Source organism: Lithobates pipiens, unplaced genomic scaffold (genome assembly GCF_037356315.1).
Source record: "Lithobates pipiens isolate NorthernLeopardFrog02 unplaced genomic scaffold, aLitPip1_a1.2 Scaffold_19, whole genome shotgun sequence".
In the NCBI taxonomy this organism is placed as follows: Eukaryota; Metazoa; Chordata; class Amphibia; order Anura; family Ranidae; genus Lithobates; species Lithobates pipiens.
The window spans coordinates 58,516,278-58,535,929 of NW_027507764.1; the positions used below are offsets into that span (position 1 = coordinate 58,516,278).

The following is a 19,652-nucleotide window of genomic DNA, read 5'->3' on the forward strand; positions in this document are numbered from 1 at the left end:
AAACCAAGGGCTGAGTGGATTAGACCAAAGCTCAGCAATGTGGTACTAAAGGAGTTTGATTCCTAAGTAATAGAGCCCACACTTATTACTCAAAATGTGTTTAAAAAGGGAAAAGGGTTCATCTAGAGGAAACTAAAGGAGAGCTTTGTAACATTAAATTGTAACATTAATGGTACCAGATGCTTTAAGCGATTTGTAATAATTACATACATATTTCAGGACAGACAAGCTGTTACTTCTAGGCAAATACCCAGATCTCCCAAGCGTTTACTATCCAAAACGCCAGTGGTTGGTAAACCTTATAATTGATGTTCCAATTTTCCTTTTGAATTAAGTTCTGACATTTCTACAATGCAGACTCTGATATTGACACACAGAAAAGGATTGGAGTCATCTCCCCCCACCAGAGTTACCGAGGCCACTCCCAGGGGCAAATCAACAGACCTGGTCAGTTCTGCTGTGGGTTAGGTCTCTCCTCTTTCTATAAATATTCACCTGGGATCATACAGAGTCCCGAGAGCAACACTGACTCTTCACAGCCTTTGGTGGCCAAGACTTCAATCAAGATGACAACCATATGTTCCCTTGCCGTGATTGCCACCAGTCTGTTGGTGGTTCAGTACATCTCATTCTCTACAGCTCAAGGTCAGTCTTGCTGGCTTAGTACTGCGTATATATATATATATATATATATATATATATATATATATATATATATATATATACTTGACTAAGCTGTGTAGAAAAGTGTTTGATGGGAGGATCTGTGGCTCCCTTTTGGTACAGAAACATGGATCTTTGCCTCTTTGTTACAAAACATACATGCTAGTCAGTTACTGTCCTTCTCTTGAATGGCTGATGTTCCTAAATAGAGATGTTACCTGGAACAAGAGACAGTTATCAATAGTGAATATTAGTTTGCTTAAAAAAATGTGTTAAAATTACAGGGCAGGCTCATGGATACCCTATTGACCCTTTTTTCTGGAAGGTTTCATTAGTAGTTTTTTTTTTCACCCATTATAAATTTCCCCGATTGCTATTTCATATTCAGGACTGTTTTTGTTTTTCAGGTCCTTTGCCAGGAACCTGTGCCTTGCATCCAGATGTTGGTCCATGTAAGGCATCTGACCAACGCTATTACTATGATAAGGACACGGGCACTTGCAAGACATTCACCTATGGTGGTTGTGGAGGAAATTCAAACAATTTTCTTACTAAGGAAGCATGCGAGAACAAGTGCCATAGAGGTATTTGTTCTGTGCAATTTATTATGTTTAATATTATTTAGATGTTTATCCCTCCCTAATGACTTTTTGTTTCTAAAAGTTCTTAAAAGGCCTCTTTATCACCCACTATCTCATTTTTCCATTGCTATTCATATTCAGGAGTTTTTTGTTTGTTTTTTCAGGTAGAGTCTGTTACTTGCTTCCAGAACCTGGTCCATGTTATGCACGTATTGAGCGTTATTACTATAATAAGGAGATGGGCACTTGCCAGAAATTCAACTATGGTGGATGTAAAGGAAATGCAAACAATTTTGTTAGTAAGGAAGCCTGCGAGCACAAGTGCCAAATAGGTATTTGTTCTGTGCCTCATTGTATGTTGCTTAGTATTGATTCATTAGTGGTGTATCCATCCCTGATGAACTTTTTTTCTGTGAGGTTTCAACAGTCGTGTTTATCATCCATTATCTCATTTTCTGTTGCTTTTCTTTCAGATGGAAACTGTCACTCGCCTCCAGAAAAGGGTCCATGTAGGGCAAACATAGAGCGCTATTACTATAACAAGGAGACACGCACTTGCCAGACTTTCAGCTATGGTGGTTGTCAAGGAAATGCAAACAATTTTGTTACTAAGAAAGACTGTGAAAATGCGTGCCAACTAGGTATTTGTTTTGTGCATCATTGTATGTTGCTCAATATAGATTTATTTGTGTTGTATCTGTCCCTGATTACACTTTAGTAAGGTTCCAACTGTCATATTGATCACCAATTATCTTTTCAATTGATGTACAGTATTTCCCTTTTTTCCAGGAGGAGCCTGTGACTTGCCTGTAGAAGTTGGTCCATGTAAAAGGCACATCCAGCGTTTTTACTATGATACACAGAAGGGCACTTGCCAGACTTTCAACTATGGCGGCTGTAGAGGAAACAAAAACAATTTTAATTCTAAGAAATCTTGTGAGAACAACTGTGTAACAGGTACTTTTCTGTTCATCATTGGATGTTAAACAAAGAAAATAATCTGTGCTAAGTATCGTGATCTAATGTCAGTGATTAATGATTAATAAACAGCTGCACTCACTGTATTGCACATCCCAATACTATAACATAACAATCAAAAACATGGTGTTGCGCTGTGAATATACTTAAACAAACAAACAATTTTATTATTCAATAAAGTGCCAAGTAAGGCATAAAGATATTGAATATTTTCAATTAATGTGACAATTATTCTGAACCCTCAAATAATGTTTATTCTAAATGACAAATCTTCCAACCTGGCATAAAATTTGTAAATGATATAGACAGAGGAATCCCAATTTCAAATACTGCTGGTGACACATGTGCTTAATTACAGTTGAAAAGTGCTCCAAGTGATCCCTTGTCTGTGCTCCACCATATATACCATATATACCCTCACCATGATCTAGATGTGCTTGGGATCTGAAATGTTGCAGGTTTATAGTTAGTAATATGCATGCCAATTTTTGTTTTTGTAGGTTGTGGTGAATTATAGTAAGAGCCAAGAGAAATGGGAGTAGATGTCATGCCGGACAAAGTTTAATACAGAGCCGTGATTAATGGATGAATGTTGCACCTTAGCCTATTTGGGTGTGTGATGAAGCATGATTCCCTGTATTACTAATTTCTTTAGTCTTGGGATCCTAGAGATATACCCAGCTTTCATCCGTGGTCACTAATCTGTTTAAAAAGTCCTCCTCATCATTGTGGTACAGGTCCAAAATGCTTTATGCACATTGCACCCGTTGCTGTTTTTGGAATCACAGCTCAGTATTCAAATTTTTCCACCATGACACCTACTCCATTTTCTCTTGGCTCGAAATATAATTCACCATGACCTACAAAAAAGCAAAAATTGGCATGCATATAACTAAGCTATCCACCTATAAACCTGCAAAATTTCAGATCCCAAGCACATCTAGATCATGGTTAAGGTATGAATTTATTGACCTCCCCTTGTAATAATGAATGGACACTTACCAGATGAGGAGACCCCAAACAAGGTCTAGCCATGAATTAGCATGCAAAACAACCCCCCCACTGTGGGTATGCAGGTAACACTCCCTTTGCAAGACCCATATGTTAGATGTGTCATCAAAAATATCAACCGATAATGTGGCCGGTTAGTTGTCCTCATTCATTAACCAGACATGTATATAAAAAAGGAACATAATTGCTTATTGTGCCATTTCCCAGCATAAGACATTAAGTAAAAGAACAGTATTCTACTCACAAGTAAAACAAATACATTAGGCATTCAGAAATGATCATTCTACACCTTGGCGAACTACATCGATATGTCCTCCAACCTGACATATGTTTCGTCTCAATAGACATTGTCACAGGGGCAATGGAGACCACAGCAGATCACAGGACATTTGTAAACAAATTTTACTAGTTTTATGCCACATTTGAAGATTTGTCATACTGAATGAACATTATTTGAGTTTTTTTTATGCATTGGCACTTTAATTGAAAATATTCAATCTGTATATCTTTCTTGGCACTTTATTAAATACTATAATTTATGAATGCACATGTTTACCGCTTTACATGCACAGTATATATGGATGAATTTCCTTTTTTGCACTTATATCACTTTATTCTCATCAGTGTATGAGCACTACATGATTTTGATTATTTGAATATATGTGTATTTGAGTATATTAACAGCGCAACACAATTGTTTTGATCATCATTGTATGTTGCTCATTATTGACTAGTAGTTATTCATTAGTAGAATATCTAAGCTAGATGACATTTGTCTGTAAAGTTGCATCATTCTTGATGATATCACATAATGGAGTTGATTTACTAAAACTGGAGAGTTGAAAACCTTTTGAAGCTCTGCTTAGAAATTAATCAGCTTCCAAGTTTTTTTTTGTGAAAGCTTAATTGAATAACCTGAAGTTAGAAGCTGATTGGCTACCACACACAGCTGCACCAAATTTTGCACTCTCCAATTTTAGTAAATCAACCAAGCACTTGCAAGACCTTCATCTATGGTCATCGTAAATCCGGCCATAGATGGGTATAAAATTGGGCAGTTCAGCCAGAATCACCAAATTTTGATACATTTATGGACAGGTAGTCAATCTATCAATCAACTTCAGTACAACCAGACAGTTGTTGTTTTTTTTTTTTTTTCACATAATAGCTGCCAGCTGAGTGATCATTGATTCTGATGGTGGGAAAAACTCCCCCTGTCAGAGTAGAAAAGCACAGCGGGAGGTTCAACCTGTGGTTGAAGGAAAGAAAATTTCATAATCTAGGGCCAGCCTAACATGTGAGAACATGTGACATACAGGTATTTGTTCTAGGCTCCATTGTATGTTGCTCAATATTCATTCATTAGTGGTGCATCAATCCCTGATGACCCTTTTCACTACAAATTGGTCAAATGTATTACCAATTATCTTTTACTTTGATATTTGATCTTCAGGAGCTTTTGTTTTTTCCTCAGGTAAAGCTTGTGATTTGCCTCCAGAGGGCGGTTTATGTAAGATGCACATTCAACGCTATTACTATGATAAACATTCGGGTACTTGCAAGACTTTCATCTATAGTGGTTGTAATGGAAACCAAAACAATTTTGTTACTCAGGAAACCTGTGAGAGCAACTGTAAACCAGGTATTTTTCTGTTCATTGTATGTTGCTGAGCATTAATTAACCAGTTCCAGCCCGGCCTATAGCAATTTTACGGCTGAGCGAGATTTTCATTGTTTCGGGTGGATGTCATATGATGTCCTCCGGGAACGAGCCTCACATGCAGTCGTGCGGCTGAGCTGTGGGTGCGATCTGACACCAGCTTTGTCCACCAGACACAGCCGATGACTGATTAGTATACCAGCCCACTGTCAGTACCTTGTGATGGCTGTGACCAATCACAGCAGATCACATGGAAATTGTAAACAATAAATGGCTTTGATTCATGTTATTCATTGTTACAATTGGGTTGTTAGCGGTAATTGGTTACAGTGATCACATGGTACAGACAGGGCCAACTACAGCCCATCTGGACCATGTGTTTAGTTGTAGACAATCACAGCTAATTACAAAAAAACAAACTGAATACATCAATTTAATTCGGTAAAATGCTTGCTTATAGCAATGAAATTAATTGCTATAAGCAATCCTAATGTGCATAAAAAAAAATAATAATACTGATCCCTTCTCCAGAGTTATGCAATGTTATTATGGTAACATTATATTGCTCTGGTCACAGTGCTTTAAAAAAATTGTAAAAAAAAAGAAAAAAATTGGAAAACAATAATAATTTTATTTTTCTGTACTGTCACCTGTCAGTATCCCTGATCACTGTCACACCAGTTATATGATGACACAGTACGGCATTGGTGACAGTTTGTAAAAAAAAAAAAAAAAATCAAAAAAATTATGGCAAGAATTACAAGTTCAAAAGGACATGTACAGGCCTGATTACGGATGTGGACATATGGGGCAATTTATGTAACGGCGATCACAGGTCAATTGGCTTAAGTATAAATCACACAAATAGGAAACGTAAGGGGAATACAAAGACACTGAATTTCAAAAGAGCCAACTTTCCTAAACTACAAACCTTGCTAGAAGACATAAATTGGGATACAATCTTAGGAACAAAGAACACAGAGGAGAGATGGGTTTGCTTTAAGAGCATATTAAATAAGGGCATTAGCCAAAGCATCCCATTGGGCAATAAATTTAAAAGAGCGAACAAAAGTCCTGGATGACTTAACTTCAATGTAAAAATGCATATAAAAGCAAAGGAGAAGGCCTTAAAAAAAATACAAGGTTGAAGGATCATCATCAGCATTCAGACTTTATAAAGAATGCAACAAGAAATGTAAGGGTGCAATAAGGACGGCTAAGATAGAACATGAAAGACACATAGCAGAGCAGAGCAAAAAAGATCTCAAGAAAGTATGTAAACAGTAAAAAAGGGGGACAGACCATATTGGCCCCATAAAGAATGAGGAATGACATCTGGTTACAAAGGATGGGGAGATGGCAAATGTATTGAATGTATTCTTCTCCTCAGTCTTCACAAGGGAATCGGAGGACTTCAGTAACCAAAACAGCAGTGTTTATCCTCATGACACATCACAGGAAGCACCTCCACGGTTAACAGAGGACAGAATTAAAATTAGACTTGGGAAACTTAACGTTAATAAATCCCCGAGACAAGATGGCTTGCACCCGAGAGTACTTAGGGAACTCAGTCGAGTAATTGCCAGAACATTGTTTCTAATTTTTATTGGCAGTCTACTGACTGAAATGGTACCAGCTGATTGGAGAAAAGCCAATTTAGCACCAATATTTAAAAAGGGCCCAAAATGCATCCCTGGGAATTACAGACCAGTTAGCATAACATCAATAGTATGTAAACTCTTGGAGGGGATGATAAGGGATTATATACAAGATTTTAGTAATGAGAATGGTATCATTAGCAGTAATCAGCATGGATTCATGAAGAATCGTTCTTGCCAAATCAATCTATTAACCTTCTATATGAGTTGCCATCTAGATAAAGGAAGGCCCGTAGATGTGGTGTATCTGGATTTTGCAAAAGCATTTGACACAGTTCCCCATAAACATTTACTGTACAAAATAAGGTCTGTTGGCATGGACCATAGGGTGAGTACATGGATCGAAAACTGGCTTCAAGGGCAAGTTCAGAGGGTAGTGATAAATGGAAAGTACTCGGAATGGTCCGGGGTGGGTAGTTGGGGTCCCCCAGGGTTCTGACCAATCCTGTTTAATTTGTTCATAAACGACCTGGAGGATGGGGTAAACAGTTCAATCTCTGTATTTGCGGACGATACTAAGCTAAGCAGGGCAATAACTTCTCCGCAGGAAATGGAAACCTTGCAAAAAGATCTGAACAGATTAATGGGGTAGGCAACTACATGGCAAATGAGGTTCAATGTAGAAAATGTTAAAATAATGCATTTGGGTGGAAAAAATATGAATGCAATCTATACACTGGGGGGAGAACCTCTGGGGGAATCTAGGACCTGGGAGTCCTAGTAGATGATAAGCTCAGCAATGGCATGCAGTGCTAAGCTGCTGCTAACAAAGCAAACAGAATATTGGCATGCATTAAAAAGAGATTAATTCCAGAGATAAAACAATAATTCTCCCGCTCTACAAGACTCTGGTCCGGCCGCACCTGGAGTATGCTGTCCAGTTCTGAGCACCAGTCCTCAGGAAGGATGTACTGGAAATGGAGCAAGTACAAAGAAAGGCAACAAAGCTAATAAAGGGTCTGGAGGATATTAGTTATGAAGAAAGGTTGCGAGCACTGAATATATTCTCTCTGGAGAAGAGACACTTGAATGGGGATATGCTTTCAATTTACAAATACCGTACTGGTGACCCCACAATAGGGATAAAAAAAATTTGTGGAAGGGAGTTTAACAAGACTCGCGGCCACTCATTAAAATTAGAAGAAAAGAGATTTAACCTTAAACTACGTAGAGGGTTCTTTACTGTAAGAGCGGCAAGGATGTGGAATTCCCTTCCACAGGCGTGGTCTCAGTGGGGAGAATCTATAGTTTCAAGAAACTATTAGATAAGCACCTGAACGACCACAACATACAGTGATATACAATGTAATACTGTCATATAATCACATACATAGGTTGGACTTGATGGACTTGTGTCTTGTTTGGACCTCACCTACTATGTACCTATGTAGCTATGTAAAAAAATTGCCATGCCTCTTACTAAATAACCTGGACTGACCACTTTGTAAAAAAGAGGTAATTTGGGGGGTATTTGTACTGTCCTGGCAATTTCTGGCCTCAAGAAATGAGAGGCCATCAGTACATCAGGATTTTCAGATACTGTATATACTATAGTTTGTGGAGTAACATTCCAACAGACTAAATAATATTCCATGATATGGGTTATTTTCATCAAAGAAATGTAGCAGAATACATTTTCTTCAAAATGTTTTTTTTTTTCTTTTTTCATTTATTTAGCAAAAAATTAAAAAAAACAATGGTGACACCAAAAGAAAGTTCTAGTCGTGTGAACAAAATGACCAAGCAATTGTTATTTAAAGTGCGACAGTGAGGAAAGCTGAAAATGGCCTGGGCAGGAAGAGAGTACAAGTGGCTGGTATTGAAGTGGTTAATTATTGGTGTATCCATCCCTGATGACACTTTTCAGTATGGCTCCAACAGTCATATTGATCACCAATTATCTTTTCCATTGCTATTTTATATTATATATATTTCTTTTTCAGGTGGAGACTGTGATTCGGCTCCAGAAGTTGGTCCATGTAAGCAGCACATAAAGCGCTATTACTATAATGAACCTGATGGTTCTTGCCAGACTTTCGTCTATGGTGGTTGTGGAGGAAACCAAAACAATTTTGTTTCTCAAGAAGCTTGCGAGAGCCACTGTAAACCAGGTATTTTTTTATTTTCATCATCGTATGTTGCTCAGTTCATTAGTTATTCATTAGTAGTATATCCAGGCTAGATGACATTTATCTTTAAAGTTACAACAGTCTTGATTATATCACATATTATATTTTTCCGTTGGTATTCGATATTTAGGCATTTTAATTATATTTCCCTAGCTGTAGACTGTGACTTGCCTAAAAAAAGTTGGTCCAATGTAGGGGCTACATGCCACACTATTACTATAAGGAGACAGGAATGTGCAAGACCTTCATTTGTGGTGGTTGTAAAGGAAATACAAACAATGTTCCCACTTAAGTCAGCCATAGATGGCTCAAAATTTCGATCCATCTATGGGCAGGCTGGTTAAACTGATCTTGATCTACCAACTTATCAACTCATGGTTGACTGACTTCAGTATACACAAACGGCTAAAGCTGCCAGCAATGATCATTGTTTTCTAACAGTGGGGAAATCTCCCGCTATCAAACTACAATAGCCCAGTGGAAGGGATTCCCGCATCAATATTAACTATGTTCATAGGGGAATCAAGTGATTTTTTTTTTTCCTTTAACCTGTTGCTGAAGGAAAAAAAGTTGCATAATAGAGGGCCAGCCTAAAGAAGGCTGCAAGAACACATGCCATAGTTATTTGTTCTGTGCTTCATTGCATGTTGCTTAATATTTATTCATTAGTGGTGTATCTATCCAGTGGCGGCCTGTCTATTAGGGGTACATGGACACCCTCCCTATCAATGTGTCCAGCCCCCTAATCTACATGCAGGGCACCAGATGCATATATTCCAATGGGGAGTTTTTTTTTAGCACGAGATTAGAACCAGAGGCTTTAATAAGCTTCAAAAAAGGGTGGGCTCAGGGCACAGAGCACTGCGCTTCGAGCCCACCCAGTTGTGTGGGTTGTGTGCGACAATAGTGAATGAACCTTAGATCCTATTGGGTGCCTAAAAGGAGGAGGGAGAAGACACACGAAGGAAGCTGCTGTGATGCAGAGGAGGAAAAGACACCCGTCGACTGTAGGAGCGCTGCCGGACAGAACCTAGGGTTGGATGACCAAGAGCAAGACCCCTGGGGGGGGGGTGGTTGTTTGCCGCCCCCCCCCCCCCAAAATAAAAAACACCAGCCGGCACTGAATCTTTTCAAGGTGACACTTTTTAGTACAACTACAATAGTCATATTTGTCACCTTTTTATTAATATTTATTTTTCACCACCATTTATTATCTTCTCCATTGCTATCTGATATTCAGGAGTTTTTTTATTTTTTCTTCCAGGTAGAGCTTGTGACTTGCCTTCAGAAGTCGGTCCATGTATGGGGAATATCCCACGATTTTACTATGATAAATATACGGGCATGTGCCAGGTTTTCTACTATGGTGGTTGTCAAGGAAACCCAAACAATTTTGATACTCGGGAAGCCTGTGAGAGCGCGTGTAAACCAGGTATTTTTCTGTTCATCATTGTATGTTGATCAATATTGATTCATTCATTACTCATTATTAGTATTTCTGGGCTAGATGACATTTATCTGTAAAATTACAAGTCTTAATAATATCATATAATATCTTTTACCATGATATTCCATATATAAGGTTTTTCATTTTTCTTTTTCCAGCTGAAGTTTGTGACTTGCCTAAAAACGTTAGTCTATTTAGGGCCACATACCATGCTATTACTGTGATAAGAGGATGGGCACTTGCAAGACCCTCATCTGTGGTAGTTGTAAAGGAAATGTTCTTACGAAAGCCAGCCATAGATTAATTAAAATTCAGCTGGCTCATCAGGAACTGGTCGAGTTTTGATCCATCTATGGCAGGGGTCCTCACAGACCCCCCCCCCCCCCATCACAGACTCCCCTCCATCATAGAGCCCCTATCAGAGACTCCTCTCCATCAGACTCCCCTCATTACAGATTCCTCTCCATCACAGAGCCTCACAGAACCCCCCCCCCCCCCCACCCATCACAGATTCCTCTTTATCACAGATCCCCCATCACAGACTCCTCTCCAACACAGCCTTTTGAGTTAAGACGCGGGTGATTGATTATTAGGCAGCGGGATAGACCTAGCAATTAATCACCTGCTTTTAACACAGATTCCTCACCATCAAAGAGCTCTCTGTCACAGATCCCCCCCATCACAGATTCCTCACCATCAAAGAGTTCTCCATCACAGATCCCCCATCAGACATACCCCCATCACATATTCCTCATCACAGACTCCCCCCCCATCAAAAAGCCCCCCATCACAGATTCCCCCAATCAAATAGCCCCCCCATCACAAAGCCCTCCATAACAGATCCCCCATCACAAAGCCCCCCATAACAGATCCCTCATCATAGACCCCCAATCACAAAGCCCCCCATAACAGACCCCCGCATCACAGACTCCCCAATCACAAAGCCCCCCATATCAGATCCCCCATCACAAAGCCCTCCCTGATAACAGACCCCCACATCACAGACTCCCTACATCACAAAACCCCCATCATAAAGCCCCCATAACAGATCCCCCATCATAGACTCTAGCATAACCGATTCCCCATCACAAAGCACCCCATAACAGATCCCCCCATCACAGAGCCCCCATCACAAAGCTCCCCTCCCATAATAGATTCCCCCACCACAGACTGCCCCCAACACAAAGCCCCCCATCACAGAGCCCTCCAGCCTTATTACACTGCCCCTTCTATAACATCTCAGCACTCCCCCCTCCCCTCTGCTACCTTGTTTACACAAGATGCGAAGTATGACAGATCTGGTGGGACTTTTCAAGTTAAAAGCAGGTGATTAATTGCTAGGTCTATCCCGCTGCCTAATAATCAATCACCCGCGTCTTAACTCAAAAGGTCCTGCCCTTTGTCCAGGCCTGTCCTGTTTCTCATCTTTTGTGATTAAGGTAGCAGAGGGGTGGGGAATGCTGTGATGTTAAAGGGGGTGGCTGGGAAAATCACCCTGACAGGCCGCAGCTGTGACTTGAGGACCCCTGATCTATGGGCAGGCTGTCGGGTTTTTTTGTATTATCATCTATAGTTGCCAGTAGTGATCATAGTATTCTGACATGGAAAATTACCACTGTCACAACACAATAGCTCAACGGGAGGGATTACCCCATCAACACTGAATGTGTTGATGGGGAATCAAGCGATTCCCTTTCCTTCAACCCTTGGTTGAAATTAAAGTGATTGTAAAGGTAATTATTATTATGTGTGTTTTTTTAAATAACACACATATCTATACTTACCTGGTCTGTGCAATGAGATTGCACAGAGCGGCTGCAAACCTCCTTTTTTTTGGTTTGATTGCCTGTGCTCTTGGCCCCCCCTGTGCTCGTACCCCCATGGGAAGCCGCTTCCAACATGGGCACTTGTGTATGTGCTTGCTCCCGAGCCCTGCAGCAGCATCCATTGACACAAACAGTTGGACTTGGCCCAGCCTTCCGCTCCTTCATCCGCTGCTGTTTTTTTTTAATAATTCTTACCTTCTCTATGCAATGGAATTGCACATAGCAGCTGCAAACCTTCTTTTTTTTGGGTCCCCAGGCGGCACTCCTGGCCCCTCCTCTCTGTCAAGTGCCCCCATGGGAAGCCGCTTCTCACTGGGCACTTGTGTGTGCTTGCTGGCGAGCCTTGCTACTGCGTCCTTTGACCCCGCCCCCTCTCCGTCGTGACTGGCTTCGATTGACAGCAAAGCCAGCGAGACCGGAAGGTGAGGGGAGAGAAGAGCGGCAGACATGCACAGCGTTCGATTGAATGAGGGCTCAGATAAGTAAAAGGGGGGTGAGGGGGTATGCCGACACCTAAATATTTTTTACCTTAATTCAAGGAATGCAATAAGGTAAACATTTTTTAGACTTTACAACCAATTTAAGAAAATTCCATAATCTGTGGCTATAATTAGGAGTTTGTTTTTTTTTATTGTTTTTTTTTTAGGTGTACTGTGCAACTTGCCTCCAGAAGAGGGTCCATGTTTAGCATACATACAGCACTATTACTATAATAAAGAGATGGGAACTTGCCAGACCTTCACCTATGGTGGTTGTCAAGGAAATGCAAACAATTTTCCTACTAAAGATGCCTGCGAGAACATGTGCAAAAGCCACATAGGTATTTGTTCTGTGTGTTTCTGTATGTTGCTCAATACTTATTTAATGATGTATCCATCCCTGATTACCTTTTTTCTGAAAGGTTTTAACAGTCATGTTAATTACCCATTTTCGCATTTTCCATTGCTGTTTCATATTCAGGAGTGCTTTTTTTTTCAGGTGGAATCTGTAACTTGCCTCCAGAAAAGGGTCCATGTAAGGGGAATGAGGAGCGTTATTACTACAATAAGGAGACGGGCACTTGCCAGACCTTCACCTATGGTGGCTGCCAAGGAAATGAAAACAATTTTGCTACTGTGGAAGACTGTAAAAATGCATGCCAATTAGGTATTTATTCTGTATGTTGCTCCGTATGGATTTATTAGTGGTGTATACATCCCTGATGACAATTCAGTAAGGTTCCAACCGCCATATGTACCACCAATTATCTTTTGCATTGCTATTTAATATTTAGGAGTAGGGATGAGCTTCGTGTTCGAGTCGAACATACGTTCGACTCGAACATCGGCTATTCGTCCGTTCGGCGAAGTCCGAACATTTTGGTCCACAATGCACTGCGATGGCGCAGTGCATTGCTGGCTCATGATTGGCCAAGCATGCACTGTGACCCCGCATGCTTGGCCAATCGCAGCGCCAGCAGCGAGGAGAGCCATGATTGGCCACAGGCAGGATGCCTGTGGCCAATCATAGCTCAGGCTGTGTAGTGCACGCCCCACACTATATAAGGCCGCCAGCGCGGCGGCCTTGTGTAGTGTGTTGGCGTCTGAAGCAGTGGGTGTTCTGTGTACCTTCAACACAGTACACACCGATCGTTTTCGGCCGATTTCCGATCTTGCTGTTGTGTAGTGGTTGTTGTCTGCGTGCCCTGACCACAGTATACACCGCTATATTCACCTCCCCTATATAGCTAGTGATCTATCTTTTATAATAGAGCTTGCAGTCAGTAGTGTTAGGAGCTTGTGCGTGCTGTCTGCGTGCTCTGTACCCAGTACATACCGCTATATCCACCTACATAGCTGTTCTCTATTTGAGCCCACTTGCCATCTGCAGGAGTTATTGGAAGTTGTGTGTGCCTCCAGCACAGCACAGTATACATCTGTATATACCCCTTTATCTCTGGTGTTCTATAATAAAGGCATCTGGAGGAGTTAGTGGGTGTTCTGTGTAGCTTCAACACAGTACACACCGATCGTTTTCGGACGATTTTCGATCTTGCTGTTGTGTAGTGGTTGCTGTCTGCCTCCCCTGACCGCAGTATACACCGCTATATATATCTGTATATACCCCTTTATCTCTGGTGTTCTATAATAAAGGCATCTGCAGGAGTTAGTGGGTGTTGTGTGCCTCTAGCACAATATACACTACCCAACTGCTTTTTTACCCAACTCCCTTCAGGCCATTACCATGTCTGGAAGGCCAGCAAGGAGAGGCAGACAGGCGCGAGCCGATAAAAGAGGGCAAGCAGGCTCTGTGTCTAGAGACAACAGTGCTGGTCGTGGACGCGGTGCATTGTCATCAGCACGTGGCCATGGGACACGCTTGTCCTTCTTTTCGGCAGTTGGACATGTTGAGCCACAACATGCCAACGACTTGGTAGAGTGGATGACCAAGCCCTCTTCATCCTCCTCATCCTCTCTCACCCAGTCTCAGGGTAATAGCAAAGCAGCTGCCAACGCATCGTCTTCCCTCCTCTCAATGTCATCATCAGTGACTCCTTCCCTAGACCCACCACGTCCTCCTGAGGAGTCTCCTGAACTCTTTGAGCACAGTGTTGGGTACATGCTCCAGGAGGATGCCCAGTGTTTTGTGGGCTCTGATGATGACACTCAGCTAGAGGAAGGCAGTAGCGTGAGCGTAGAGAGAGGGGATGCTCAAGAAGGACAGCAATCTGGCAGTCATGTTCCACAAGCTGCAGCATAACTTCTAAAAGTTCTTTGGTGTGGGCCTTTTTTGAGACGAGTGCATCAGATCGCACCGCTGCTATTTGCAACATATGTCTCAAGCGTATCTCGCGTGGCCAAAACATCAGCCACTTGGGCACCACATGCTTGACCAGACATATGTTGACCTGCCATGCAGCTCGTTGGCAAGCGTACCTCAAAGACCCACACCAAAGAACAAAGCGGACCTCTCCTTGCTCCTCATCAGCTGGCATCTCCAACCCCACTAGACCTTCAGTCCTCTCTGAAACCTGCTCTGAGAGGAATGAAGGTGTAGAATTAGGTGTGTCACAGCCAAGTGCTTCCGACGTCCGATTATAGCAGGCAAATGTCCCTGCCCCAGCTGCTGGACCGGCGAAAGAAGTTCACTCCCAGCCATCCACATGCCCAGCGGTTGAATGCTAGTTTGGCTAAATTGCTAGCACTTCAACTGCTCCCTTTTCAGTTGGTAGACTCGCCTCCTTCCGTGAGTTTGTACAATGTGCGGTTCCTCAGTGGCAGGTCCCCAAACGCCACTTTTTCTCACGGAAGGCGATTCCGGCTCTCTACCGGCATGTGGAAGGCAATGTCCTTGCCTCGCTGGACAGGGCGGTCAGCGGTAAGGTGCATATTACCTCTGACTCATGGTCCAGCAGGCATGGACAGGGACGTTACCTGTCTTTCACGGCCCATTGCGTCACTCTTCTGGCAGCTGGGAAGGATGCAGGACAAGGTGCAGTAGTGTTGGAGGTTGTTCCGCCACCACTCCTCCAAAATGCTACTATTGGTTGTGACACACCTCTCTCCTCCACCCCCTCCTCATCTTCCTCCATGGTCTCTTCCAGTGCTCTGTCCTCAGAACCAGCGGTGCTTCGTAGGCGTTCCAGGGGCTACGCAAGTACGCAGGCAAAACAATGCCATGCCGTGCTTGCGCTGGTTTGTTTGGGGGACAGGAGCCACACTGGGGCGGATGTTTTGTCAGCTCTGCAGGGGCAGGCCGAGAGGTGGTTGACGCCACGCCAGCTTAAGCCAGGAATGGTGGTTTGTGACAATGGCACCAACCTCCTCTCCGCCCTCCGACAGGGACAACTGACCCATATGCCCTGTGTAGCTCACGTCCTTAACCTGGTGGTGCAGCGGTTCTTGGGCAGGTACCCCGGCTTACAGGATGTCCTGAAGCAGGCCAGGAAAGTCTGTGTGCATTTCCGCCGATCATTTAATTCCTGTGCTCGGCTGGCTGAGCTCCAAAAGGAGTTGAACCTGCCCAAGAACCGCCTTATATGTGACATGCCCACCAGATGGAACTCAACGTTGGCCATGCTGCAGCGGCTGCACACGCAGCAGAGGGCCATCAATGAGTACCTGTGCGACTACGGCACCAGGACAGGGTCAGGGGAGCTCGGTTTTTTTCTCACCACGCCAGTGGGGCATGATCAGGGATGCATGCACTGTCCTGTCACCATTTGAGGAGGCCACAAGGATGGTGAGCAGTGACAGTGCATGCATCAGTGACACTGTACCTCTTGTCCACCTCTTTGAGCATACGCTGCGTGGAATAATGGACAGGGCACTTGAGGCAGAACAGAGGCAGGAAGAGGAGGACTTCCTTGCCTCTCAAGGCCCCATTTATCCAGACAGTGTTCCTGCTGTGCCACCCATCACACAGGAAGAGGATGAGGAGGAGGAAGAGGAGGAGGAGGATGATTGTTTCAGCATGGAGGTGGAGGCTGGCACTCAGCATCAGCAGCAGCAGCAGCAGTCTTGTAGGGATGATTTACAGTCCCAAGAAACACTCCGGACCAAATGCCTCAGCTAACCTACGCTGCATGGCCTCCCTGATCCTGCAAAGCCTGCGGTAGGATCCTCGTATTCTTTGGATCAAGGAGAGGGACCATTACTGGCTGGCCACTCTCCTTGATCCACAGTACAAGGGTAAGGTTGCCGACCTTATCTTGCCATCGCAGAGGGAGCAGAGGATGAGACATCTCCGGGAGGCCCTACAGAAAGGTCTGTGCAACGCGTTCCCAGAGACTGGGAGGTTACAGACTCCTGGTCCTGGACAACGTGTTGCTGAGGCATCGGTCAGAAGGAGCGGTGGAGAAGGTGGCCGTCTGACTGATGCTTTCAGACAATTTTTTAGTCCGCAGCCCCAAGGTATGATCGGTTCCAGCACCCATCGCCAGCATCTGATTTACATGGTGCAGGAATACCTAGGGGCAAGGTCAGACTTGGACACCTTTCCCACCGAAAATCCTCTGGCTTACTGGGTCTTGAGGATGGATCACTGGCCAGAGCTTGCACAGTATGCAATTGAGCTACTGGCCTGTCCTGCATCCAGCGTTCTTTCGGAACGCACCTTCAGTGCTGCTGGTGGCTTTGTTACCGATCACAGGGTGCGCCTGTCCACCGAATCAGTTGATCGACTGACCTTCATCAAGATGAATCAGTCTTGGATCACCCACAGCTACCAAGCACCTGAAGCTGATGTAACAGAATAATTTGTTTTGAAATATCACATCCCTTCAAGACTGCCTATGCTGATGCTGAGTGACTGTCCTGTTATGTTGATTGTCTATCCTCTTCCTGCTCCGCTGATATGTTGGAAGAACATTTCTGGTTCTGGGTGATGCCATCAGCCCAATTTTTCTGCCCCTGTTTAACAGGGGCGTTTAAGTACAATTTTTGATGCAATGCTTTGCAGCAGGGCTAATTCCTGCAATCAAACAAGAGTATATGGGAGAGGTTGCAGTGTCGTGGCACCAGCACCAGTGCCTAAGGCCCAATTTTTCTGCCCCTGTTTAACAGGGGTGTTTAAGTACAATTTTTGATGCAATGCTTTGCAGCAGGGCTAATTCCTGCAATAAAACTAGAGTATATGGAAGAGGTTGCAGTGTGGTGGCACCAGCACCAGTGCCTAAGGCCCAATTTTTCTGCCCCTGTTTAACAGGGGCGTTTAATTACAATTTTTGATGCAATGCTTTGCAGCAGGGCTAATTCCTGCAATAAAACTAGAGTATATGGGAGAGGTTGCAGTGTGGTGGCACCAGCACCAGTGCCTAAGGCCAAATTTTTCTGCCCCTGTTTAACAGGGACATGTAATTACAATTCTTGATATAATATTTCACAGGAGGGCCCCTTCCTGTGCCCACCCAGAGTAACGGTGAGGACTTATAGTGTTGTGGCACCAGCACCACAACCACCAAAGGTCAATTTTTCTACCACTGTTCAACAATGGCATGTAATTACAATTCTTAATATAATCGTTCACAGTAGGGCGCTCCAGCGCCCACCAAGAGTCACTTTGAGGGCTTACAATGTTGTGGCAAAACCAACACCTTGTTCCACCATTTCTGCAGAGCATATAGGGCAGGCCCCTACTTTCAAACATCCAACTTACAAACATCTCCTACTTGCAAACGGAAGGAGACAACAGCAAGTGAGATGAAAAAAGATGGACGACAAAACAAATTATACAGGCGTGATAACCCTTCCCTATGTTTTCCAAAAAGCTTAAAAATAGTTTTTTTGACTGGAGCTACACTTTAAAAATGTACCAGTTGAAAATTACAAACAGATTCAACTTAACACAACAAACCTACACAGTCCCGGTCTTGTTTGCACCGCCTGTATACTGCTGTTCTGAGTATATAGGGCCTGGGGGCCACACGCATTTCCTTTTTTAAATATGGGTACAGGGTTCCCCTTAATATGCGTATAAGACCCAAATAGGCTGGTAATGGGCAGGGAGGGCTACCCATGCCATTTTTCTCAATGATTTTCAACCTTATTGCAGGAACCAGATATAAGATTAAAACCACAAGCAGTTTTAAATGGTGTTATTTCCATTCAATGTCATTTTGTGCAGGGACTGTTCTAAACACGGGAAACACGTGGCACTTCACAGGCATACTACAGACACCCCCAGGCACCATATTTAAAGGAATATTTCACCTTTTTTTCACTTTAATCGTCATTAAAATCAGTGCTCCCGCCAAAACGGACATTTTTAAAAACATTTTAGGCATTGACCCATGTCCCCTGGGGCAGGAGCCAGGTCCCCAAACCCTTTTTAGGACAGTATCTTGCATATTAGCCGTTAAAATTAGCACTTTTAATTTTGAACGTTCGAGTCCCATAGACTTCAATGGGGTTCTAACGTTCGTACGAATTTGGGGTCCATTCGAAAGTTCTGGTGCGAACCGAACCGGGGGGTGTTCGGCTCATCCCTATTTAGGAGTATTTATTTTTATTTTTTTTCAGGTGGAGCTTGTGACTTGCCTCCAGAAGTCGGTCCATGTAAGGGGAACATCCCACGCTATTACTATGATACACAGTCGGGCACTTGCAAGCCTTTCGGCTATGGCGGTTGTGGAGGAAACAAAAACAATTATGAAACTCAGCAAGCCTGCGAGAGCCACTGCAATTCAGGTATTTTTTCTGTTCTTTATTGTATATTTCTCAAAATTGATTCATAAGTTATTCATTAGTAGAATATGCAGGTTAGGCGCCATGTATCGGTGAAGGTACAGCAGTCTTGATGATATCACACATTTTTTTTCCCATTGCTATTTGACATTTAGGCTGGGCTCACACTAGTGCAAATTGGATCCGGATTTCCCTGCATTCAATTCGCGTGTCAGCAGATGGTGACCAGCTCTCTATGGAGCTGATTCACACATCTCCATAGCGGCTCCAGAGCGAAATGCACAGGAGTCCTGTGCGTCTTCCGGTCCATTCCAGGTCTGAATTCAGCAAAAATTGAGACCGAAATCAGACCTAAAATGTTGAACAGGGATGCACCGGACCCCTGCTGTGAGCAACTCTGTGTGGCAGTGTGAACCCAGCCTTAGGGATGTCAAGTTTTTTTTCCAACTGAAGTCTATGACTTGCCTAAAAAAGCTGGTCCATGTAGGAGCCACATCCAACGCAATTATTATGATAAGGAGACTTGCAAGACCCTC

The 19,652-nt window shown here is 43.2% G+C and overlaps 1 protein-coding gene across 1 annotated transcript in view; it reads left to right on the forward strand.

The window, feature by feature from the left end:
• Positions 1-501: 501 nt before the first annotated feature.
• LOC143995994 (papilin-like) overlaps positions 502-19,652 on the forward strand; it is a 34,275-nt gene continuing 15,124 nt past the window's right edge. The window contains exons 1-11 of the mRNA XM_077490785.1: positions 502-645; positions 1,071-1,247; positions 1,409-1,576; positions 1,718-1,885; positions 2,034-2,201; positions 4,708-4,875; positions 8,495-8,662; positions 9,945-10,112; positions 12,600-12,773; positions 12,932-13,099; positions 18,952-19,119. Coding sequence (XP_077346911.1) covers positions 567-645; positions 1,071-1,247; positions 1,409-1,576; positions 1,718-1,885; positions 2,034-2,201; positions 4,708-4,875; positions 8,495-8,662; positions 9,945-10,112; positions 12,600-12,773; positions 12,932-13,099; positions 18,952-19,119 — 1,774 coding nt within the window. The 5' untranslated portion in view covers positions 502-566. The remainder of the gene's footprint in view (positions 646-1,070; positions 1,248-1,408; positions 1,577-1,717; positions 1,886-2,033; positions 2,202-4,707; positions 4,876-8,494; positions 8,663-9,944; positions 10,113-12,599; positions 12,774-12,931; positions 13,100-18,951; positions 19,120-19,652) is intronic.